The 24,888-nt window shown below is 39.8% G+C and overlaps 3 protein-coding genes across 4 annotated transcripts; 1 reads left to right on the forward strand and 2 right to left on the reverse strand.

The window, feature by feature from the left end:
- Nucleotides 1-338: 338 nt before the first annotated feature.
- On the reverse strand, nucleotides 339-10,018 carry scyl2 (SCY1 like pseudokinase 2). 2 transcript variants are annotated; one of them, XM_019273168.2, is made up of 19 exons: nucleotides 9,847-10,018; nucleotides 7,472-7,669; nucleotides 7,195-7,352; nucleotides 6,712-6,856; nucleotides 5,849-5,998; nucleotides 5,524-5,745; nucleotides 5,291-5,407; nucleotides 5,066-5,191; nucleotides 4,591-4,767; nucleotides 4,315-4,326; nucleotides 3,993-4,115; nucleotides 3,582-3,695; nucleotides 3,351-3,483; nucleotides 3,142-3,260; nucleotides 2,901-3,001; nucleotides 2,598-2,667; nucleotides 2,367-2,444; nucleotides 2,140-2,262; nucleotides 339-2,059 (listed from the first exon to the last, which is right to left on the reverse strand). In XM_019273168.2, exons 2-19 carry the CDS (start codon nucleotides 7,646-7,648, stop codon nucleotides 1,427-1,429), a joined length of 2,778 nt encoding a protein of 925 aa, XP_019128713.1. In that variant the 5' UTR covers nucleotides 7,649-7,669; nucleotides 9,847-10,018; the 3' UTR covers nucleotides 339-1,426. The 2 variants fall into 2 exon arrangements, with proteins under 2 accessions (XP_019128713.1, XP_019128714.1); XM_019273169.2 differs by lacking the exon at nucleotides 4,315-4,326 and having other exon boundaries at nucleotides 9,847-10,017.
- A 2,301-nt stretch (nucleotides 10,019-12,319) lies between these two features.
- On the reverse strand, nucleotides 12,320-17,643 carry depdc4 (DEP domain containing 4). The gene is made up of 9 exons (XM_027272476.1): nucleotides 17,468-17,643; nucleotides 15,847-16,270; nucleotides 15,505-15,656; nucleotides 15,205-15,400; nucleotides 14,848-15,086; nucleotides 14,517-14,659; nucleotides 14,278-14,403; nucleotides 14,063-14,141; nucleotides 12,320-13,782 (listed from the first exon to the last, which is right to left on the reverse strand). Exons 1-9 carry the CDS (start codon nucleotides 17,568-17,570, stop codon nucleotides 13,583-13,585), a joined length of 1,662 nt encoding a protein of 553 aa, XP_027128277.1. The 5' UTR covers nucleotides 17,571-17,643; the 3' UTR covers nucleotides 12,320-13,582.
- Nucleotides 17,644-21,800: 4,157 nt separating this feature from the next.
- LOC113744081 (alpha-(1,3)-fucosyltransferase 9-like) lies at nucleotides 21,801-24,428 on the forward strand. Its single transcript, XM_027272367.1, has 2 exons — nucleotides 21,801-22,125; nucleotides 23,003-24,428. Exon 2 carries the CDS (start codon nucleotides 23,010-23,012, stop codon nucleotides 24,153-24,155), a length of 1,146 nt encoding a protein of 381 aa, XP_027128168.1. The 5' UTR covers nucleotides 21,801-22,125; nucleotides 23,003-23,009; the 3' UTR covers nucleotides 24,156-24,428.
- The last annotated feature ends 460 nt before the right edge of the window (nucleotides 24,429-24,888 follow it).

Raw genomic sequence — 24,888 nt, forward strand, 5'->3', positions numbered from 1 at the left:
TGAGCCCCTTTTAAAAACCTCATCAGAGCAAATCCGGCTGGGAATTTGTGAAATTAAATGTCATTGGTCACTGGAATATTATAGGAATCATAATTAGAAAAGAGGCTAAAACGAAACTTCATATCGTTTGGGGTCAATTTCAGTAACATGCAACAAAAGCAAGTCATTTGAGAAGCAAAAAGCCAGACAGCTGAATAAAAAGGGAAAATATTAATACTTGTGTGACAGATGAGTGCTCTCTGTCTAGATTTACACATGTACCCATGTAAGGCACATTAGCCTAAAGCAGCGTATGCGGTCCTTGTTCATTGCCTTCACGATTAGCATCTTCTTAAAAAAAAAAAAAGCTACTCCACACATCCTAACTTGGCTATCGATAAGTCATTCATACTGGCATTTACACAAATTGAGATCATGGTGAAATGGTCGTCGACAAACTTGAGAAAATGACCCCTTCCCTTTCAAACGCGAAGCATGTTCAGATGTCAAATTAAGTAAAAAGTTTCACAGCCTTAGAACACAGTATGATAAAAAAGAATGAGACCACAGGGGGAAACAAACTGAGACCAGAGTGGATCATTAGTCCAATTTGGGTCCACAAAATGGAGGTTTCTGGTGCTGCAGAGAAGCAGTTACCATGGAGACGGACTGCAGTGGGGCTACTTGGTTTTCCCCATTTGTACCGCAGCCGTCGTCTTTTTTTTATTTATTTTTTTAACACCCCCTTTCAGATTTCCTTTCCATGGAGGAGCTTCCTGGATGCAGATCAGTGACTGCCGGCTTGTTGGTGCTACACTTCAAGCTACCTCCCACTGGACTCGCACATTTTGGTGTAAGGCGTATTTGTTTTTAAGCCAACTCTCTGATCATTTCAAACATGCAGCGAATCCTAATATAGTCTGGAGAAATAAGCAAAAAAAAAGTACAGAAGCCTGAAACTGAGCGAATGTGAAGCCACTCTCCACTCAGTTTGAAGTGGCGACTTGTTCACGAAGTGAAATCCACTCCCAACCATTCAATTATTCATGATATGAACACAAAACCTTCCTGAATAAACTGAGTTGGGATTAATCTCAACCCACGTTATTTGGACTCCCGAGAATGTCAAGTACAAAACAGTAGGAAACCCCCAGCATTTAAAGAACACAGCATAGAAGGAGAAGTAGTAGTTCCCACCCCAACCTTTTGTCCTTCTGGTCGAGTAGTAGAAATGGAGTTCGGGTGCAGGTTAATTTGCCAGCTGAATGTGAGCGAGAGTCAGAATTTGAACCAGGTTGGATTAAAAATACAGACAGCAACACCCTTGGAAGGATTTTAAATGTTCACACCAATCAGTGTTTTGTTCAGTGACAATACAAGGCTCATCCACCCAAAGTTATTAGAAGAACATACTTAACCTTGCATCTTTTCTTTTTTTCTTTTACATTTAGCCGAATAAGTCTTTTAGATCATTGTTGACAGATGCGCTATGTTTGACTCCGCTTTGGTTCAGGCTAGGGGCAGCAGCAGCAGCAGTAGGTTGAGAAAAGTTCTGCGGGCTGAAAAAAGGGTTTGCTTGCATCCCAAACCCGCTGGGCACTCCTCCCATCCCTACCGACGCGCCCTGCATCTGAGTCTGAGCGTTCTGGGGTGAACCAAACTGATTGAGCCATGGGGTGTTGGTGCCGGGTGTAGCCTTTGGACCCATTTGGTTGAGGGTGACTTTGGGCTGGCTGGGTGTGAAAAGACTGTCCAAAGCTGACATGTCAGGAGCTTTATTTGTCTGTCCTTGATTTTGCGTGAGGGCTCCAAAGTTTGGGGTGCTGGTGGTTGTGGCCATGCCACCGTAGAGACCGGGGCCTGCGGGCCGCATGCCCATCCCCATGCCTCCTGCCTGAAAGCCCATGGGGGGATTAAAGCCGTTGGAGACCGAGACACCCATGGGGCCCATCATGGGGCTAGCGGAGGGGAAGGCAGCGATGGTGGTGCCCTGCACAGGGGCTGGTCGTGCTGTGTTTGCCAAGGACAGGCTGTTTATAGATGTCATGTTGTTGAGAAGGCTGCTTGTCAGATCCTTAGTCTGCAACATAAGGTGTGGTAAGATTTAGCATCACGAGCTCAGAGTGTTTGAGCATCGGGCTGTGTACACAGATGCGTTACCTTTGTGTTGGTGTTGGAGGCTGGTTTCATAGTCTGTGGTGCTAATGGCTGCTGGCTCCTCAGTTTGGCTGCCTGCTCCTGCTCCTTAGCCAAACGCTGTTTCTCCTCGAGAGTCAGAGACATCTGGAGAGGCGCAAAAGAAGAGACACCATGAACAAATTGGGCTCCATGCTAAATCTGCAAAAGGCGAAGAATTGTCTAAATGAGATGGGCCATTGTTTCCATACTCTATTAGGCTGTGGGGCTGCTGCTGCAGATCCATTCTCTTTCCCATTAACCCCGGTGCTGCCAAAGATATCATCAATCTGAAAGCAAGAAAAGGAAAATGGAATCAGTGCAGCACAGAGATGTAAAACATTTAGTGTTTTTCTCAGGAGTTATTAAAGCAGAACAAAATATTTCTTGCACTGTAAGTACACCCGAGATCTGGTTCTGTTGTCACAGAATCAACCTCTCACCTGGTTGCCAGTGCTAGGTGGGCTCTTGGTCTCCTCTGATTGGCTCCCTGGGTTTGTAATATTTATACTCCTGTTAGAAGAGACAATGAACAAAATCAGAAAGCAGAAGGGATTTGAATAAAACCCTGATTAGTCATGACATTATCATATTCATGTGGCCAGTATCAACTGCTAATTGCTTCCTGAGATAGATCCAATTTCCCTGGATGTTTTAGGATATGAAATCGCCATTAATATTCATAACCATTTTCTATTCAATCACAGAGAATAAAAGGAAGGATGATTTAAAACTGTGACAGACACCTCTGCTGCTCCTGCATCACGTGCAGCTGCTCCAACTTGGTCTTGTGTTCAGCCTCCATGCGACTCAGCATGTCCCGTATGACCACCATGAACGAGTTAAACTGAAACATGCAACATGACACATTAGAACAACAGAAGTTTCATTGGATAGAACTAAACAGATGATACTAAATGTGTTAACTGCAAAACAGAAAGAAAGTAATTTAAAGGTGTATGTGTGTTCTTGGATGTGTAGTCGTACCTGGTTAAGGTTGAGGTTATTGTCTATACTAAGAGAGACGAGGTGGGGCAGGCTCTTGGAGGCGAGGTGCTCTTTGGGGATGCCCAGCTTCTTGTGGCTGAAGGTGCACTTATAAATTCCTAAAGTGCAGGAGTGAGGGAGTTATTAAGCAAACCAAGAGGTCGTTAAACTGTTTAAATCACACGAGTAAGAAGTGGAGGTTTCTTTACCGAGAATACCCATGAGTACGGCCGGTTCTCTGGAGGGGATCTGTTGTAGGAAGGGCAGGATCTCATCAATGACATACCACTTGTCTAGATATTCCAAAATCTTCCCAAGACACACCAGGGAGTTCACTCGTACCTACACGGTTAACAGAGGAAGATAAGAGTCAAAATGCAGAGCAGGCCTGTAAGCTTGAAATCATAGCTGTGAGCAGAAAATGGCTGACGGAGACTCACGGCAAGTGACGAGGTCTGAAGGCAGGCTGATTTGACTCGAGGGATGAGGGAGTTCTTCATGGACGGGTAGTCAATCAGATTGGCGAACGTCGGGATGATGTTCAGGCACAGCTCCTGCTCGGCGACAGATGAGATGTTATGAAATGTGACATTTTTTACGATGCCTGGCGCATTTATTGTTACTGCTTTTACTGGAGCACTGAGAAGGGGAGACTGGAATGCTAAAAATATACAGCAGTGGAGTAAACAGAAAACTATTAACAATTTTTCTACTTGAAAGAGGAGGTGGTGTCTAAAGGCACCAGAAACCTCAAACAGGCCGCAGAATATTTTGGATACAGCTTCTAGCTTTTTCAAAAATCTAGTATACTTAACAAGACCTCAAATACTCCCCATAGCCCTGCCTCATACCTGGATCTGGACAGAAGGGGCTTCCAAAGCTCTGTAGACCATGGGCAGCACACTGTTCTTAATGTCCTCCGCTGGTGTCTTGGTAAGCAGCAGGTCCATCTTCTGCAGGAATATCAGCAGGATCTGCACAGCACAGGCACACATTTAGCAGGATAAAAGTCAAAAAAAGCAAGACAATTCAATTTTCTACACACGAGTACAGGGGTAAGTGGAAGTTAGAGACGGCTTTCAGTGGTTATAGTTTAGCTTTTAGTGCCACAGACAACAGAACACAGCAACTAGCTGATATGACAGGAGCGTATACACAGCAGAGACCACTCACCATATTACTAGCCTGAAGAAGCATGGAAAGAAAAATACAGAGAAAGACAAATCTTGATAAAGTGACACAAACAGAGCATGCTCTTCAGTCGGTTAGATTTATCCGATTAATCTCCAACAAACAAATATCAAAAAAGGGAGAAAACATCATGCGAAAGGTCTGAAAATCATCATAACCTAAGTACACTGCTGTCTTACCGATACACACTTATAACCAGAGCAGAACCAGTTTTGTTTCAGATACGTGCAAGTGTTCTTTATTTCTGCGTGCATCTACCTGAACAGGCTCTTGCTGCTTGAAAACAGGCGTGAGGTCAGGCAAGATGAGGCGCACGTACTCCTCCTTGGTGCACTCCTCGGCGATCAGCAGCACGTTGGGCAGCACGAAGGGAACCATGTCCGGGTTGACGAACTCTGAAGTCAATGCTGGCAAGATTCGATACACCACAACTCTCTAAAGAGAAAAGGACAACAGAAGGGGTTCGGGAAATCAGTGAAAGAGTTTGACTTCGACCTGCAATGCTCTACAACGGATTTTGTTTACTGCACTATCCGTACAGTAAACAAATCTGAAAAGAATCTTTATCTTCTTAAACTCAGATTAGCTGACAGCTTTGCTCACTCGATATTTACTGCAAGTACACTTCAAGTACACTTCAGGAACTAGCAAAAAGCTTTTATGCATAGGAGTGAGATTACAAACTGCAATATTAGTGTTTCAAGAACGTGACTATGACATTTGGTTGTACTACCTTGGGTAGTTTGGGCAGGACTTTAGGGAGACCTTTGTAGAACTGGGACTTCTGTAGGTTGTCCCTTTGGAATAGGGAGTCAAAGTACTGCAGGGTCATAGCACCCACGTCGTCGAAAAATGGAATCTGAATTTCACACAAAAATGATTAAAAAGTTATTATTAGTACAGACTATTTAAATATGCATATTCTTTGTATCTTCATTTGTGTTGGAACGATACAAACCTTTGTCATCTGGTCTGCATCTGGTCTGACGTTGGGCGTGACGCTCAGCAGCATTTTGACGTGCTCCCTCACCTCCTCTGGGATCTTGTTCAACAGAGCTGGACTCATGGTGCTCAGCTGCGATTTGAAAAACAAAAAAAGAATGGAACAGGAAAACAGTGTTTGACTGGTAATAGTAACACACTCCACATGAGTCAATCATTCGTCATGCTAAAGGGCACACCCACGCTCACCTGGTCCAGCTGCCTGCTGAAGCTCTTAAAAATGTCGTGCTTGTTGACTTGGAAAACAGGCTTGCCCTCATTGAAGACGGCGTGCATGACCACGCCCAGTGAGTACATGTCAGAAGCGGAGTCGCAGCTGACGGACAGGATGTACTCAGGGGCCAGGTATTCAGGGTTGGGGAGGGAGAGCGGAGGGAGGTTGGGCTCCCACTCTTTACATGTGTACTTAGGCTAAAGAGGACGAGAGAACATGAGAACATAAAGATGCGTCTTGAAGACAGTAAGCCATGTCTGACAGGCTGTAACTGAGGGAACAAAGGTCTTCTCAACACACCTCAGCATCTGAAGGGTTGGTAGAGGAAATGCTGAAGTCAAAGCCCATGATCTTCCAGGCTCCGCTCTTGTTGAGGATGATGTTTTCTGGACACAAGTTGCCGTGGACCATTTTCACTCCACTGTGGAGGAAGGACAAACCCTCTGAGATCTGAAGAGATAAAAAAAAGCCAGACATTACGCCACAGATTTAATTTAGATAGGACACCTCTCAGCTTTGGTATGAAGGGGACAAAATGTTTCTGTAAGAACTAAAGAAGACTAGAAATAAGCTGGTATTATTAGACTATTAGATGTGGCCTACATGGTACATGCTAGACAACAAGATTTAGTGTGCTCATAATAACAGAGACAGATACACTTCATTATACATCTGAAAGGTGAACAGTGCTATTAAATTGTTGCCAACACAAAAATTTACTAAACTGAAGGTTGGTCCTTAACAGGGAACTTAAATATAGCCGGGGGAAAGATATATTTTAGCATAATCTTGACTAAAACAATCACATTTCATGCAAGTACACTTGAATATCTGCTATTCCTCAATCACAAGTACATAGCACATTGCTTACTGCAGGGCTATTGACCATGATCATGATGCTACCTTACCCCCAATTACTAAATTACCCCCAATTTCCAGTTAATTACCATACATTTCCATAATTCCCATGGAAAGTTTCCAAATTGGAATATTTCCAAAAATTTCCAAGCATAGCTTCCAATGGAAAGTGACCAGAAATATTCCACCCCTTTGCAACCGATGTGTACAGAGGATGATTTGCAACGATTTTTCAACATTTCTAAACACCAATGAATTAATCAAGAATGTAACACCGACTCCGGCTAACCTCTCTGCGCTCTCACCTGTAGCAAGCCATACTTGGTCTCCACATCAAAGAGTTTGTACTCCTTGATGTCAGTGGGCATAGGGCTGGGCAGGTTTTCCCACTGGCCCAGGACGTTGGACAGACTGGCAAACACCGGCTCTGTACAGAACGCCAAGCAGTCTCTGAGGTGCACATGCAGAAATAGACAGACAGAGACTTTAAATTAAAAATGTGAGCGAAGGCAAAAAAAAAACTGAGATGAAGAAGTGTTTTGAATTCAGAGCTGCCCGGGATGAAAGCGAAAAGAAAGTGAGCAGCTTCAACCGTATTAGGCCCTCGGGGAACTGAATTATTCAGAGACCAGAGTCTTTTGATCATGACAAGCTTCTCCTCACAGAGAAGCAGACAAATAGATTTGTTATGCAATTTTTACCTCAAATGTCAAACTCCTCTTTGAGCTCTGGCTCGTTGAATTTGTCCTTGGTGTGTGTGTGTGTGTGTGTGTGTGTGTGTTAATCACCGTGACTCTTCCAGAGGATGCTGCACAGTCAGGAGACGAGGGTGACGCAGTCTGGTCAGCTGTTGGACTCCTTTTTTCAGCGAATCAATGATTTGGTCCTTCTCAAATTTCTGATACTTATCAATCATCTTCTTATCAAACACAAACACTGCCACTTCCTGGAGAGGGGGATGGGTGGTCAAAGAACATCAATTAGTCCCACATCGACTCCTTTAACAGCAGCACAAGCAAAGTCCTGTACAGTGCAAGGATATCAAGCACAAACACACACACACACCTGTTTGGTGGACTTCTTAGTGCCATTGTAGATCCTCCAGCACAATCCAGGACCGCCGCTGGCGATGTGTCTTCCAACCTCAAACTCTCGTGTCACCGGGTTGCCCATGACAGCGCTGGTGACATCTGCCGTCACCTTTGTGACGGTGCTCTTTAGCTTGTTCAGCATAGACTCCATGTTCAGGGCCTGACCTGGCAGCTGAAGGTAAAATGACAGCAGAAAAAAAAAACAGTTTTTAGGTGTGCTGAATGTCAAAAAAACTAATTTTCCAAATCCCTGACGAGGCCAGTGTAGCCTTAACTTTTATAAGCTTAAGCAAAACACCATCAACAACACACGCTTGAACATTTGCACATCAAAGTGCCTACACCAGGGGATAAGCACCATGACAGTCTGAGCTGTCCCCCAGAAATATAAAATATGAAATGACTCAGCCACGGCACGTTAAGTCTCTCTTTCAAAACACTTCAGGGTGACATGACAGTAATGTTGGGCAACAGGAAGTCAGACTTCTACTTCTTGCTTCTAAGTGAAGAGCTTCTCAAGGGTTTTATCTGTCTTACGTGGAGCATCGAATACATTGCATACCATCTAATCGATGTATGTTTCGTAGGGATGTAAACGATGCATCGTGACAGGATTAAAAATTGGTACAAATGCGTGACGATTCGAATCGGTTGACAGAAAAAATTAATCGTGATTCTTCACGAATGCAAGAGAAGTCGGATATGTTCTTTTTCTTACGTTATCTTAAAAAAAAAGAGTCACCGGTCGGTGATTAATTTGTTCAACGTCAGACGTCAAGTCACGTGACTGCCAGACATGGCAACGGTAGAAAATAGCTTTGAAACAGAGGATGCACCGAGCAGTTTTAAATGACCTGTTTGGCGGCATTTTGGATTCCCTATATACACAAATATAACCGGTGAGAAAGGCAAAGTAACTGCACATCACACCAGTTAACACCCGTTTACTTGTGACATTGTTTCTAAAGAAAGGAGATATCTGTCATGTATTTTGTTGTTTAAGATGACCGTGTAAGTTGCACTTTTATCTGTAGCTCATTTCGAAAATCGTATCGTGAACAAAAAATCGTGAACCGTATCGAGCGGTGAGTTGAGTGTATCGTTACATCCGTAATGTTTTGACACAAAGAAACAACAAGTCAGCTGCTGTAACATTTGTGTGTAGCAAAAAAATAGCAAAACTGAGGAAATATGAAACATGTCAGCCTGACGCCATCAGCTTCCTCTGTGTCTAATTTCAGGGTTCCCACACCTTTTTCATGAACAAATTCAAGCACTTTTCAAGCACCTTCAAGCACCAGTTTTTCCATTTTTCCAGCACCTTTAAATAGGTAGCCTACTAGTTGTGTTTGCCATGATGGTCATGGGAAGCGCAGCGGTGCCACTGTATGGCATAATAATATGGGTCTAATTAGCATTATTTCATATGGTGGTAGATTGACTGTTTTGATTTTTAACTAATTGTGAATTGGCTTGTATTCTCAGCTTGTGACAATAACAGTGACAAATAGACATCACACAAATTTCAAGCATTTTCAAGCACTTCACAAAAAAATTCAAGCATTTTCACAACCTTGAAAACACTGAATTGAAATTCAAGCATTTTCAAGGAATTCAAGCACCCGTGGGAACCCTGTAATTTGAGCCTTAAACACAGCACAGGAGAATATATTGAAGGGGGGGTTGTGTGAGAGATATTTGAAGTATTTCAGGCCTGAAGTGAGCTGAAAAAAATAAAATAAAACACACAGCAGACACAAAACACCTCATTAATAAACAATATCCACCCCTATCTGCAACAGGTTGTGCCAAAGAGTGCGGTTATTGTCAGGACATTATTATATATAAAGGCACACCTGTCAACATTAGTTATGAGCCACACAGACAGAGGTAAAAACACCTGCACAGCCCTTTAGCACGCTAGTTAGCCAGCTAGTTTAATAAACACGTTAGACAAGATATCACCGTGAGGTTAAACGAGCATTTAAATGTCTGGTTAAAGCATTTAAATGCTGTGTATATACATAAATATAAAAGATACGTGTCGTTTGACGATAGCTTCTTGTTAGCATCCTGTACGCGCACATTAAAACGTCGTTTAAAACCTTGTTTTTTTAACCCCTTATCTACCTGTGCAGCTGGAGAAAAGCTGACATCATGCCTGTTTGATTTTCGTGTGGCTGTCTACCGTGAGAGACAAACAAACACACACAGACACAACAACAACAACAACATCACGGGGCAAGCTAAGCTACCCCAAAGCTAACTAGCCTAGCAGTGACGTTGACAGTGTCGTTACGGTCAAATTCAGCCCAAAACACGAACACTGCGGAAGATTTCACTAGTTACCTCGTTAGGAAAAGGTGTCTCGGTGTTGTTTCTTTGCTAATAAGTGGACTCTCAGCTGTGGCCGTGAAACACAGCCCCCATGTCTCACAGTAGCGTACGGGATGAGACAACGTTAGCTCCGTGAATGAACGAGCCGACTGACTTCCAGGTTGTGGATGAGTCAGGTGCGTCGACGTCACCTGTGTGTTTTTTATTTAATTTATTTTCACAATTAAATCACTTTTTGATATGTTGCTGTCTTTGTGGATATTGATTTGGCAAAAAGCGTCTGGCTTGTTTCCTTTTTTAAAATTTAATCTGAGAATTACATTTTTAAAACACTAACATAACATATGTACGGAAGTAGATTAGGGCCACATTAAAAAAAATAAATCTCAAAACTCAGAATCCTGAGATTTTTTTTTATTTTATGTGGCCCTTTTAATCAACTTTAAAGGTCCAGTGTGTAAGATTTGACAATGTATGGAAGCCCCAAAAGGCCATACAGTGGTCCCGCGTTTATCGTGGAGGGATACGTTCTAAAAAAATAACCCGCAATAGATGAAATCCGCAAAGTACAGTGGTCCCTCGTTTATCGCGGGGGATACGTTCTTAAAATAACCCGCAATAAACGAAATCCGCGTAGTAAGTTTTACAATTATTATACATGTTTTAAGGCCGTAAAACCCCTAACCACACACTTTTATACAGCTTTTTTTATACACGCATTTTGTACAGTACTCCCTTAGTTAATCAGGACGCTGAACACATGTGCGGTTCTCCCTAAGCCAATTTAGGACGCAGAACACAATGCGCGTTCATACTGTACAGTACGCTGTAAAAAAAAAAGCATGCAAAATTACACTAAAAAAATCAGCGAAACAGCGAGTCCGCGAAAAGTGAACCGCGTTATAGTGAGGGACAACTGTAATCAGCTTTATTTTTTAACAATTATATACATGTTTTAAGGCAGTAAAACCCCTAGCCACACACTTTTATACATTTAACATTTTCTCACATTTCTCTCTTATTTAAACACTCCCAAAGTTTAAACTTTCGCAGATTTAACAAAAATAAGTACAATACTGAATTAGTAAATTAAAACCAAAGATCAAAACCTGTTTTCAAGCCCAAACATTTTTAACAAATTAAATTTTAATGGACGCAGAACACAATGCGCGTATATACTGTACAGTATGCTGTAAAAAAAAAAGCAAAAAAAAAAAGCATGCAAAATTACACTAAAAAAATCCGCGAAACACCGAGGCCACGAAAGGTGAACCATGTTATAGTGAGGGACATGCATACATTTTATTCAATCCATTTTCCCGTGATAACGACATAATTTCCTCTGTTTTCCCGTGATAACAAGATAATTAATTAGAGATCTCGAGAAAACAAAACGATAGTCTAGTGTATTAAATCAAGTGCGCCCGTATTACAGAATGTATGGCAAATGCATGTAGTCCATGATACGAAGCGAACAAACCTATTGTGCCACTGTAAAATCCCTTTGATCCATAATTTCTGACAAAGGTTAATACACTTGTTCTGTTGTTCTATGGCGCCTCCACTTGGAGGAGCAATGAGCACCGGTCACAACAGTCAATGGAAATGCACACACAGTCAAACACAGCAGTGCATAGCTCTACTTCTGTTTTAGTGTTTTTAATAATTAGCGGCTGAGCCAGTTGTAATGTAGCTTAAAAAAAAATTAACCATTCCATGAATTTCTCAGTTGCCTAAGACTGTGAAGGACAAATAATAAATTTAGCATAACCAATTGATTGGGGAAATAATGAAATATTTGAATGAATATTAAAGAGTTAAATTCAAATCCTATAATAACTTTAGGAGACATGTTTCTGTAATGTCATCCTAAATAAGACAGATTAAGTTTTTGCAAAATATAACAATATCTGAATGTTGTTTGTTTTGACATTTGAGGCCACTTATATGCCTTTTTCATAGGTTATAAGTGTTTTAAACAACAAATGAGTTGTTTTTTCTGGCTACAAATAAAGACAGGTACTTTTAATTCTCCCCAAATAAACTGAGGCTGAACTTGCAGCTTGGGGCCCCCCTGGTGCCTGCGGGGCCCTATGCATCTGCATAGTCTGCATATAGCAAGAAACCGCTCTAGATAAGATAGACTTTAATGACCCCTGCACCCTCATAGGGAAATGTACTTGTTACATCAACTTGTATAGAAAAGGTGGGTGAAAAACAAATACAATAAATACAAAATCTAATAAACACACCTTTAAAGAACACCTACAGACCAAACAGCTATAACAGAAACTGTACTGTACTTGTTTTTTTGTGTGTGTGCTGTAAATACCTACACCCTACCCTTTTAATAACAGCAATAGAGTGATAAATAACATTAAAAATTTGAACTATGTCTCACCCTGTACCCCTCTTACAACCACATCAATGACCATTAAAGTTCCATGCACTCTACATTTATAAAGAATATGACAGCAAAGTCTTGTTTGAGTCAGTTAAAGCTTTATTCAGTTTGTTCCAAGAGAAAATAAAGCATGTTTCAGCATCATAAAGTGCATTCGAACATGATTTTAGTGTATGTAATGAACAAAAGATGCTGACTGAGATGAGGTCTGACTATAAATTACTAAAATTATGGCTTCATGAGTTAAAAGAATAGAGTCCAACTGAGGCATCACGCCGAACTAAAAATTAAATTAGTTGCCTAAAATAATATTAAATCATCATTTGTGACACAGAAAGTCCACTTTTCAAGTAAAAATCCTAAAACGTTACAATTAAAAAGACATTTGACCAAGATACTGGCACTAAAAGCACGATTATAACCTGAGTTATGGTTAGCCTAATACATTATTGGACCCTTTCTGCTTTCATTACATGTTAGTTTTAATTCTTTCTTCACGAAAACAACTTACAACTGTTAACACTTATTCAGCTACATTAGTGTTTTTCCCCTAAGCACACTACAGCATGCTGTCAAGAAGCAAAATTACTGCTTTAATATTGCTATTCTTCATTCGTAGAAAGGTTCATGCTTGATAAAAGTGCGCCGCATTTATTCTCCAAACCACAGATTCGTGTCCAAAGCCCACGTCAGCCTAACTTAGATATCTCTTCAGGATAAGACACTAGCTTTATGCAGCAAATACAGTATCAAGAAGAACAATACTTAGTCCACGAGCTGGTCACTAATTGTCAGTTATCCCTTTTTGTTTATACTTAGACATATACTGTATTCTATAGTAATGCCTGAACAATCCAGCACAAAAAAAGAAAACCTCTTATCATCGACATCAAATCAGAGTCACCAATGTTTTGGCTATGTCATATAATCTAGTGCAAAACTACTATAATCGTGTCTGTGGCTTAAACAAACAAAGATCTCAGAAATGCTTCATCAAATTGCAAATTTATCAGATAGATAATGATTGCTAGTGCTACAGGACAGTAAGAACTGTCAAAAAAGAAAGCATCTCTATGAATAAAACATCAACTAACGAAGGCTTCTTGTGACTTAAAGAAATTATTTCCTATTAGCATTAATTACAGCAACATCTGCGCTGATGGTGTTAGTCCGTCTCTACGAGCAGACATTGGGTGAGATTAGAAAAACAGCATTTTTTAATTAGATTCATGTTGTGCATTAAATCATTACCATTCTCCAGTGTAAGCCCCATACCACCACTGCTGTACCGCCTTTGCGAAGTACGACCTAGGAGGTCAAAGCGATACCCTTCAGCTGTGTGTTTCAGAAGGTGCTGGAGAGATGCTGGAGGAAGACCACGGGGTGATGTTTTTCAAACTCCTTGAGCAGCCTCCTCCTCTCCTTGGCGGGTAATGTTTTGCTCGAGGAAATGTCACGGAGAAGTTGTTTGAGGCTGTCCAGGGTGGTAGCCTCTCGCTGGTCCTCGTACTCCTGTGGCGTTACCTGCTGGCAGAAGGTGAAAGCTGCAGCACACAGCGGAGAAGAGGACATTGACAGTAGCGTTAATGCACAAAGGGCAGAGGATTCATGTTTGAGCAACAGTGCGACCATGTGGTCAGCTATGAAACACTTAACAAGGTCATTCTTTATACTCTAATCAGTCATCACTTAAAGAAGGGAGTTTCTCGTTCAAGATGTTTACACTGCTTATTGATCAGGATGTAAATAAGGAAAACAAATGTCATCACAGTTCTGCCTAAATGCATATGTGTAGGGTGTGCACAGTTTACAGAGTCAACTTACTGGCAATTGAGTCAGGATCTTTTCCCTGCTGCAAAGTCCTCAGTGTTCTCCGCACAGCTTCGATAAGGGATGTAGGAGTCTAAATTCATTACAGGAAGGAACAGGGAAAGGAATTTTTAAAAAGTTCAAATTAAATTAAAACTAAGAAATATAGGTAAGATAAGATACAATATAGATACAAACAGAAGGTCAGTGAAACCTAAACTGAAGTGTACCTTGAAGAGCTCGTTGCAGTTTTCCATGAGAAACAGCACCAGAGTTTCGCTCTGGGATCGAGTCAGTTCATGATTCTGAACAATTGCTCTCTGGAAGGTGCGGCACACCAAGGCCCTGTTATTGCTCTGAAAGGTTACACACCAGAAGGTCAAACCTTAGATATGATACTACAAAACAAAGCTCCACTGAGCAATGTTCAGCATTTAACAACCAGGCTGTAGAAACTATAGAGATATACCTGTTTCTGAAGACGGCATGCTTCTGGGTGAGCTGCTGTAGCCATAAAGGCCAGTAGTCTCCTAAGTTCATCTCTCACGCTCGTGTCCAGCAGTCGCAAACACAACTGAGATGCTTTGATGGCATCCTGCACCTTCCCTTCATCTGGAAAAGAAACAACATAAGGTCAAGACGGGAGGTGGAAAAGGATCTTCGCAGAAAGACAAAAAAAAAGTACTGACCGATGTCAGAATAACAGCGTGTTGATTCAACCAGTGTCAAATCTCCACAATTTACAAGATGTCACAATCATAAACTAAAAAAAAATGACTGTAAACCATATCTAGTCTTACCCAGCAAATTCAGAATTGCAGCATGTATGTCCAGGTGGCGTCCCGAGAGAAGTGGAGCTTTTTCCTGTCCACTGTAGTATTTGGCAATAGTGTCGAAGAGCAGTCTCTTTCGACTCGCCTGCTCATCTTCTGAAAAGGCATTGCCACCTTGCTGGCTGAGCTGTTCTCCTGCAACCACGATGAGCTGGTCGGGAAAGAGTTCCAAGCAGTCTGCCGCTGCAGACAGCCACTCATCCAACCTGTAAAGAAAGGGTGAGGAGGAAACTGTGACTGTGGGGACTAGAAACTGAAAAGTGTGTCCATTTTCCATGTTTAGATCATTCCTTTTTTCATTTCCACTGTAATCAGAGCACTAACTGGGGCAGATTAAGGGTGTCCGGCAGCTCTCTCTCCAGGCATGTGTTCGAAATAACCAGGTCTTGGTTGGCCAGAGGAGTTCTGCATGCATGGATATAAACCTTTGCAGGAGAGGTCAGTATACAGTCCAGCACAGGCAACTCTACCATCTGCAGCAGCTGCAGCAGAGTCTGCTGCTTCCAAACCTCATCCACCACTGGGGGACGCAGGAGAAAGTAAAAACAAGAAACAATATGTGAGAAAAATATCTGTCATGGAGTGTTTTGCCTTGTATATGGCACCCATCAAACTCAGTCTTACCAGCCTTGGATAGAAAGGCAGAAGTAGTGGGTGTTGTGTTTAGAGCTGGAGCCAAAGTTGGTTGCAGGTTGATGTTCTTCAGCAGTCTCTCAACCCTCCTGTCTGATGGTCCGACAGCAAGGGGATTAGAGATCGTCCTAAGTTCCTTCAGCCTCCAGAAATGACAGGAAACATTATGGTAATTAAAGTTTGCAATGTTCAATCAAATATCAGAATAATATTGACTAAATAAAATCCTATGAGATTTCAATGAACTTTATTTTGTAATAAGGCTTTTATATTCACAATGTGTCAATTAAGCACATGAACATGTCAGAAAGGGGATCTGTAAGTAAAACCAACCTGGTCCTCTTCTTTCTCTTTATCTCCCGTTCCTCCGGCAGCATGTTCTCTGTGTCACTATTGGACTCTTTCATGGGTGAACTGGGTAGTACTTTATATTCCAGAAAACGGTAAAGGCTGCTGCTGCTGTCCTCGAAGGTCACTTCTTTGTCTCTGCGAAACAGTTTCGTACCCACCGGTTCAAACACCTTGGCCTCCATCAGAGCCTGGCAGAGTCGAGCAGCTTTGAGTCGAGACACTTCACTCGTGCAAAACACCACGTTTTGCATCACATAACTGAGGACAGCATCCACAGCGTCGGAGCCTGTGAAACATTCGGCATGAACACGGAGATTCCTTCTACAGCGACGCACCTCCACCTGGGTTTGCAGGGCCTGGATGATGTTCTGCCATAGCTGGGTGGCACCAAAGGGCCCAGAGAACCCTGTTTAGGAGACACAGAGTTAGAGGAAAAGGGTTTGAAACAGGGTGTAACCCAAGGCCAAAATGTTATGCTGCAACTTTAAACAGGTCCAACTGGTTTTCTGGTTCATTCATGTACATGTTACCCTGATAACATATCTATACAACTTATTAAACATACTTTATACAATGCAGGTGTTTTGATTTAACACGCGACCATGTTAATTGGCGACCTCAACTGAATGCATTCAGTTACAAAACACGCAGATAAATACATAGCTGTCCAACAAGGCACAAAGAATGAATCAGGTATGTTTTTTTTTGATATTGTAACGTTAATGAGAAAGAAACAAAAAGCAGCCATGAACATTCAGCTGTCGTAATTACGACAACCAAGACCCCTTTAGTGATGTGTCGATCGTGAACGAGCTGGTTTCGAAGAGCCAGCTCTTTTAAATGAACGATGAGCCGTTCAGTGATAGTAGAAAAAAAAGCAGCATTTAGACCCTTTTTTTTTTATTATTGAAAACACAAAGGCGGAATGTAGAATTTTGCGAAAGCCAGGCTGTCGTATCAAGCAGGGTCCACAAACAACCTTCACAGACACACGAGAACTGTGCATCCAACAGTCAACAGTCAATTTCTATCTGCTTTGTGTAGCAGAGTGGGTCAACAAGTGCGTTAGTGCATTCACTGGGCGGTTTCAGAGAGTTACAAGGGTCTATAAATGCAATTAAAATCAATTGGCTGCAGCAATTTATTGATATTAGACAATGTAATTATTACTTTTGAATGCTTCAATACAAATGACGTATTGAATATATTACATAAGTCAAATCAGGGCTAAATTTGGCTGAATTATCAAAGGTATAAGTGGTAAAATGAGCAGACTCTTCTTGGTGAGCTGAGTCAAAAGATCCGACTCCCTAAAAAGAGCCGAACTTCCCATCACTAGGACCCATTGGGATGACGGTCACCAGTTAACACGGTCACTGATTAAACCGAAACACGTTTCTTTACTTGTAATTGAATGTTTTGAACAACTTGATATCGCGTAAACATCCATAAAACACTGGTCAAAACAAAACATTTAAAATAAAAGAAGAACACGGTAACAGGTCATTTATTTACACAGCTGTGCTCTGTGTGTGTGTTTGTATTTATATAAGAAGAGAACAGCTGCGTTTAACTTTGTGCCGCGTTAATATTCAGGTCTTACCATGCTGTATATTTTCACGAAAGCTTCTAGTTTGACTGTTCAAGCGTCTGAACCGAGGAGTCAAATCAACCGCCATCATGAGCCCTCCGTGTGACGCAAACATCTCCTTCTTCTTCTAAAGTCAAACGAGGCGCTGCGCGCTGCTGCTCTCCACAGGCAGGGACACACACTGCCACAGGGTTTCTATAATAAACTGAGCGTCAAAGGTTTTGTACTTAAGTAAAACATCAAATCTGAAACTGAAATTTCAAGTTTTGATCTTGAATTTTGGAGAAAACACACCACTGTATTCAAAATGTATGTTATGTGTTTTGTTTTGTTTGTTTTTTTGCTTTTTTGTGTTTTTGTGTTGTGCTGTAATATGTTTTAATTGTGTCTGCAGATGAAAAGTAGCTGTAAGCTAAACTCTGGTGCAGTACATCAAATGTAATCGTTTATGTTTAATACTGTACATGGTCCCATAAAATAAAATAAAATAAAATAAATAAATAAATAAATAAATAAATAAATTAAATAAAATAATAAGTGTACTGTACACATTTTTTTTGTCAGGTTAAATACAATTATAATCAACTCTGGTGGTCTTTTGAATAAATTATTTATTTACATTTTTCACTTTCATATTCTTCTTTCAGTTACACACACACACACACACACACACACACACACACACACACACACACATTGCCCATAGCTAAAACCGGCCCTGCTTGTTTTAGTTTACGGGCAGATCTGCCACATCCAATATGGCGGACACGTTAACGTATCGCAGCAACGGACCAACCTGCTCAGTGAGGCGTCTGTGTATATATGTCTAGGATCTATCCTAACTAAAGGAGAGTCTGTGCATATATGTCTATGATCTATCCTAACTAAAGGAGAGTCTGTGTATATATGTCTATGATCTATCCTAACTAAAGGAGAGTCTGTGGTGTAAAGATGGATAAGGACGGACTTTTAGGGGGAACATTTCATTTTAAAAAGTTGCCCGACGGCTTGTTGGACAAACACAAGGCAATTTGCACAGTTTGCAAAGCCGAATTTAAATTCCACAGAAGTAACACGACTTTAACATATCACCTCAAAGCAAAACACCCAGTCTACACTACAGGAGTGTGGCACTCCTCAGTATATTTCCTCATTCTGTCTTTTTTTCTGTTTGCACTGTGCATATGTGCACCTTAAGCCAATAACATGAATGAATTTCATATACTTTATCTGAGTTTATTCTACATTAATTTGATCATTTTACATAAATAAATATTCATTATAAGCTTCAGTCTCAGAAAAATGCACTTAATTTATTGATACATTTATTGATAGATTAATCGCGATTAATCACGATTAATTACAGAAATTTTTGCGATTAATTAGTTAATTGTTTTTAATCGATTGACAGCCCTAATATATATATATATATATATATATATATATATTTGTGCTATACAAATAAACTTGCCTTGCCTTAAACGGCTAAAAATGAATAGACTGGTTGTAACGGCTGTAAAAAGGTGCGGGGGGCAAAAGGCACACACACACTACAGGTTTGGCAACTTATGAGGGATTAAAAGAGTCCTCTCTGCGAACTCAACGGCTCAATTACCCCGTCCCATTGTTTACTACTGTGATCATGTGACACCATTTCGACACTTAATCCACAGTGGTGGTGTCGATGGTGTTTTCAAAACTAAGTTAACTATTAAACAGTCCTGTTCCTTTTTTCCCCCTGTGTTAATTGTACTGTAAAGGTTGATAACACCAATAAAGTAATACAATTGAATATTTGAAGGTTTTTCTGGTTCTGCCACGTCCATTTTCTGCTTAACAAAATGTGTCAGTTTGCTGTTATCTATTTGACACCCTAAAGTTAATGTTCTAGGGCAGGGGGGGGGGGCAAATTACTGCGGTCACGCCAGCCGCTCCAATATTTTCAAGTGCGCCCTTATTGCCGACTTTATGGCTTACTGCAGCGTGGTGACTTATTGATTAAAAAAAAGTGTGTCTCATAAAAGAAGTATGATCCTGCACTGCTTCAATGCTCATATGTATATTATAAAAAAATAAAAATTCATAAAAAATATGACAAGTGTTAACAAAAAAGAGGTGTGTCTCATACAGCAGGTGAATATCTACTATTCTAGACTGATTTTGAGTCAATAGGTCACATGACCTGGAAGCTATTGAGCTTTAAAGCTCATATTTACATTATGAAATGTATTAAAAATTCATTTAAAAAAATAGATGAAAATTGTTAAAATTCTATAAAAAGAGGTGTGTCTCATACAGCAAGTGTAAATCTACTGTTCTACATTGATTCTGAGCAAATGCAATGCTATCGAGGTAATAATGACATTATTATTTATTAGAAATTAATATATTTCATAATGACATATGAGCATTGAAGCAGTGCAGGATCTACTTGTTTATGAGACACAATTTTAATCAAATTTTAACCAGTCTTCATATTTTACAATAAACGTTTAATACGTTTAAAACCCACGTCTTATTTTGAAAACCAGAAGTGTCCACACGCTGCATTAAGCTCGCGCTGAATTTTATAATATATATATATATATATATAATATATATATATATATAATATATATATATATTCGATTCGATATATATTTATTCGATTTATTTCATCCGGCTTAATATATTATATGACTGACTGAAGAGTCATTTAAACACAGTCTCATAAAATTACAACTATGATTACACTAATAGCATTAACTGATGCTGGAAAATCAGCTATTGATTATAACCGATATCAACATTGGTATTGATACAATCGATATTTTAGATCGCTCTGCCCACCACTAGCTGCCAGAAGAGCCGCAAAACTTGAAGCTCTCACAAAACTGCGCCTCAAAATGAGTAAAAAAAACAACTAGACAGCAAGTGACATGAGAGCACATGGAAAGACTAAGAGTTCATTGCGTGACTCTCGCCCTACTGGCAGTTGTGGCCATAGACCCTTAGGTTGCAGAGTGGCAACACACGGAAAAGCTGTGCAAGAGTATTCTTTACCAAGGTTTTTAACACATTTATAATCATCACTTTAAAAGTGACATACGTTGTTTTTGGTGCCTGTTTGTTTCCCAGATATATTAGTGTGTGTGTGAATGGGTGTATAACAGGCATTAATTAAAGAACTTTGTAGAAAGGCGCTTTATGAAGTTCAGTCCATTTCCTTGTATTAGTTCCAAATCCAATGCAGCATCCAATACAGCAACGGTTGTACACATTTCAAAACACTTTTGCAGACTCTGAAACAAATTTACAAAGTGTGCAACACTTTTGCCAATGCTGCAACAAATTTACATTTTAGAAAACACATTTGTACGAATTTCAAAACACTTTTGCAAACTCTGAAACAACTTTACAAACTGAAACAAATTTACAAACTCTGAAACAAGCATTTGCTACAAGTAACAGCAAAGTGATACCTTATTCCAAAGGACTGCTAACAAGAAGTGCTATTACAGGATCTGGTTCCTACACTGAAACTGACCCACAGGGAGCAAAACCTCATCTTTTTTTTCTTTTACAACAACAATGGAAGACATTGCTGAGAGAGGAAGAGGAAGAGGGAGGGTGAGAGTGATAGGGGGAAGAACAGTGAGAGGTCGGGGTAGAGAAGTGTTGTCTAATTATTATTAGTTCACTCCAATGTAAATATATCTGCTGTGCAAGTGTTGCACTGACTTGTTAGGTGAAAAATTAAATAAAAAAGTAAATATTTCAATAGCAAGTGTGTGTATCTGCAAATATTTATGTGCATGTGAACAATATGAAGAATTCTCTACAGTTTGACCTATGTTAGTATGATGGCAAAGCATACTAAAGATGAGAGTACTTTTATGTCCAACAGTGTGTAGTTGGTTAGACAAAAATCTGTGATACGAATGAAGTGTGTGCCATCTGGTGCAAAAGTTTGATTTTGGCTGCAGTGCTTCATTTTGTATGGTATGAGGTATTTAGCAGTTTGGGTGTGGGGTTTGGTGAATTGTGTTAGTATTTTGATAAAACCAGCCTAGTTTGCAAAATTGTGTTTAAGCAATTGGAAAAAACTGTAATGCTCACAGTTGAATTTATTACTTGATAAAAGCTGACACTGTACTGTGGCACACTTTCTTGTGAGCTTCCTGGAAAATATATGGAACCACTCGTAATCTCGTTGCTGTAAAAGAGGTTGGTCCTGCAGTAAAGGGTGTTTATAGCTAAACCATTGTGTGTTTATGGTCAAACATTTATCAGACACACCTACTCGAACAAGTTCATCTTATTTCCCATTTCATCCAAAAGGCATGCTTTGGGTAAATGCAAACATAATCAAACAACGTGGCTCAGATTGAGGCAAACAATAAGGCTCCATATGGAAAAACAAATCCAACTCTACCACCTAACCTAAAGCACCTGTATTTAAAATACATGATACAGTCAACTAACTCCCTCACAAATTTGCATGAACACATAACAGCAGGAAGGGCTGTGAGTACAGGACACTCAATGGAGTGCAGGTGGTAAAACCGGATCGTTTGGAACATACCTCCTTCTGTGCTTGGAGCTATAGAAAAAGAAGAAACATCCAGGTCAACAGCATTTTTTTGGAGCTGATAGAGGAACACTTGTGAATAGTTGTTGTCTACTTCAAGGTAACATTTTACCTGTGTTTCTTATTACTTTAATTCTTGCTATACCTCAATCGTCTCTTATCATGTGACAGATTATATTTGTTTGTTCGACCTCTAACTGTTTGAAAGTCAGAAATTAATGAACATAATGCCTCCTGTAGGAAACAAAGCTGTGCTTGGTGATCAAGAAATTTTAGCTCCAGGCAACAAAAACTAAAAATGAAGGAAATAAGAATTTGTCATGTGTGAAGTGAAGGAAATGGACAGAGAATAAGCTCTTTCTGTTTTTGATGCTTTAATCTTCATATAAATGTAATTATTATCCTCTTTGTTCGCCTACTGGGTGGTAACCGACATTTATATATTCATCTAATTCTCTAAAGTTTAATTTAGAGGTTTTATGAATTCCTTTTAAAGTGCTTTTACTTTTTAAAGCGTATCTGGCTCCAGCATGCAGTAGGTTTGAAAAACTTTATGACTTTATTTTTCTGCACTATGCACACTATATCTCTGCATTTTTAATTTACAATTTTATATACTACTTATTTTTAATTAACATAATCTGGTCTATTTCTGTGGCTCTGGTCATTTAATTTTGTAGATTTTTACCGTTTCTGTTTTACTTTCATGGCATGTGTTTAATCTTTTTAGTATATATGTATAAATACAGAAAAGATAACCAAATGTAATGGGGGTTTTTTTTCACTTATAATGTATTGACAATAACATGACAGAGCCAGAAAATTTCATATTTTCACATTAATGTATGGTGACATGGAATGTCATTTGCCTTTTACTAGTCTAACTGGACCTTGTGTAACTGCAATCTCACTTGGGTGTGAGCTGAATGCTATCAAATGCTTTGTCTACAATGAATGCACGTATTTTTTTTCTCAAGGTGAGCCATGCCCTGCCAACCCAGCAACTGGAGCCATCAGCGCACAGTGATCTTCGTCGGTTTAGTGTTTTTGTGTTTTCCAGTTATTCTCTACATATACTACAAGCCTGATATCAAATTTCCCGATTTTAACATTTCATCGATGATTGGCCATCAGCCCTGTCCTAAATGTGTGCATTCCCAGGAGCTACACCCAAACTGTTCAAACAAGGAGCACCCCGATGACACCCAGAAGATCCAAGTCGCGGCAGTGAACAATGAGCCAGATACTATTTTATTGATCTGGTTTTGGCCATTTGGCTATAAGTTTGACATCAGCTGCAGTGACTACAATATCACAAGATGCCGGTTAACAGATGACAGGAGTCTTTACAACAAAGCGCACGGAGTTCTCTTCCACCACAGGGACATGCGTGGAATTTCAAACTTACCAAAGAAGCCACGTCCCAGGTTTCAGAAATGGGTATGGTGGAATATGGAGTCCCCTGCAAACTGTGGTCAAATCACTGAACTCAATCAGCTAATAAACTTGACATGCAGTTATAGGCTTGACTCACACATTCCAGTGCAATATGGTTCTCTAGTGCCAGTGACACCTAAAGAAGAGACTTTCAAATTGCCAGCAAAGGACAGGCTGGTCTGTTGGATTGTGAGTAACTGGGGCGCCCATCAAAGGAGAGTTCAGGTCTACAATGAATTAAAAAAACATGTCAAGGTTGAATGTTTCGGAGGAGGCTGTAACCAACGTATAAGTAATGACGAATATACAAAGATAATGAAGGGCTGCAAATTTTACCTCTCTTTTGAAAACTCAGTTTACAAAGATTACGTCACAGAGAAGTTATATTCTCCTTTGATACAAGGAGCTGTGCCAGTAGTTCTGGGTCCTCCAAGAGAAAATTATGAACGCTTGGTCCCAGGAGATTCTTTCATTCATGTCGATGACTTTCCTACCGCAAAGGAACTGGCAGAGAGGCTACTTTATCTTGACAAACACGATGATGAGTACATGAAATACCATAACTGGAGAAAATGGTACGAAGTAAAAATGGGTTCGTTTGGCAAAGAGCATGCTTGCAAAAGTTGCCGTTACATACAAAACCACAGAGAGTACCAGCGTTTCAATGATCTTACAAAATGGTTCTGGGGTTAACAGAACATTAGAATCAGGGACACTGACGAAAAATGCTGTTGTTCTTTTCTACATGCCAAATTGACAGCATTAAAAAGTTTTCTATTTCTATTTCTTTACATGGATGCTGCCACAGCAATAGGAAATTTGTATTTACTATTTATAATGTAAAGTATTGTTCAACTGTCATTATGTTTAATTATACGTGTAATATTGCAAATTCAACTTTATTTTTTGCAAGCATCGAGTGAACTGGATGTTTGTAAGTCTTCTTCCATTGAATGGACTAAATATATATATATATTCTTAAAAATGGTTGCTTGATCTTCAGTGTTTTTTTTTATAACAATCAAGGGAAAAGGTTTTATGTTGTCATTCTCCAGGAATTGTAAATATTAATTTATTTATTATTATACTATTATTATAAATTTAAGTTTTGTTTTTTTTTGGCCTTTTCAAGCTTTTATTTCTGATAGAGACAGCTGAAGAGATCAAATGAAATTATTTTGACTTGTTGATTACACAATTGATTTTATTTTAATTATTTGTCTGGAGGGGATTATTATTTTTATTAAATCTTTTTGATATTTAATTTAAATACTGTCACTAAAAAATAAAAATACTGGACAAAGTATTTTCTTTTTTTTATCATAGCAGCTTATTTCCATCCGCAGAGAGTCATCCCAAGGCAACTCTAGTTTATTCTTCATATAAACCTTACGCAGACACGATCCTTTTTAAATGAAATGAGGCC

Source organism: Larimichthys crocea, chromosome XX, assembly GCF_000972845.2.
Source record: "Larimichthys crocea isolate SSNF chromosome XX, L_crocea_2.0, whole genome shotgun sequence".
NCBI classification, from domain to species: Eukaryota; Metazoa; Chordata; class Actinopteri; family Sciaenidae; genus Larimichthys; species Larimichthys crocea.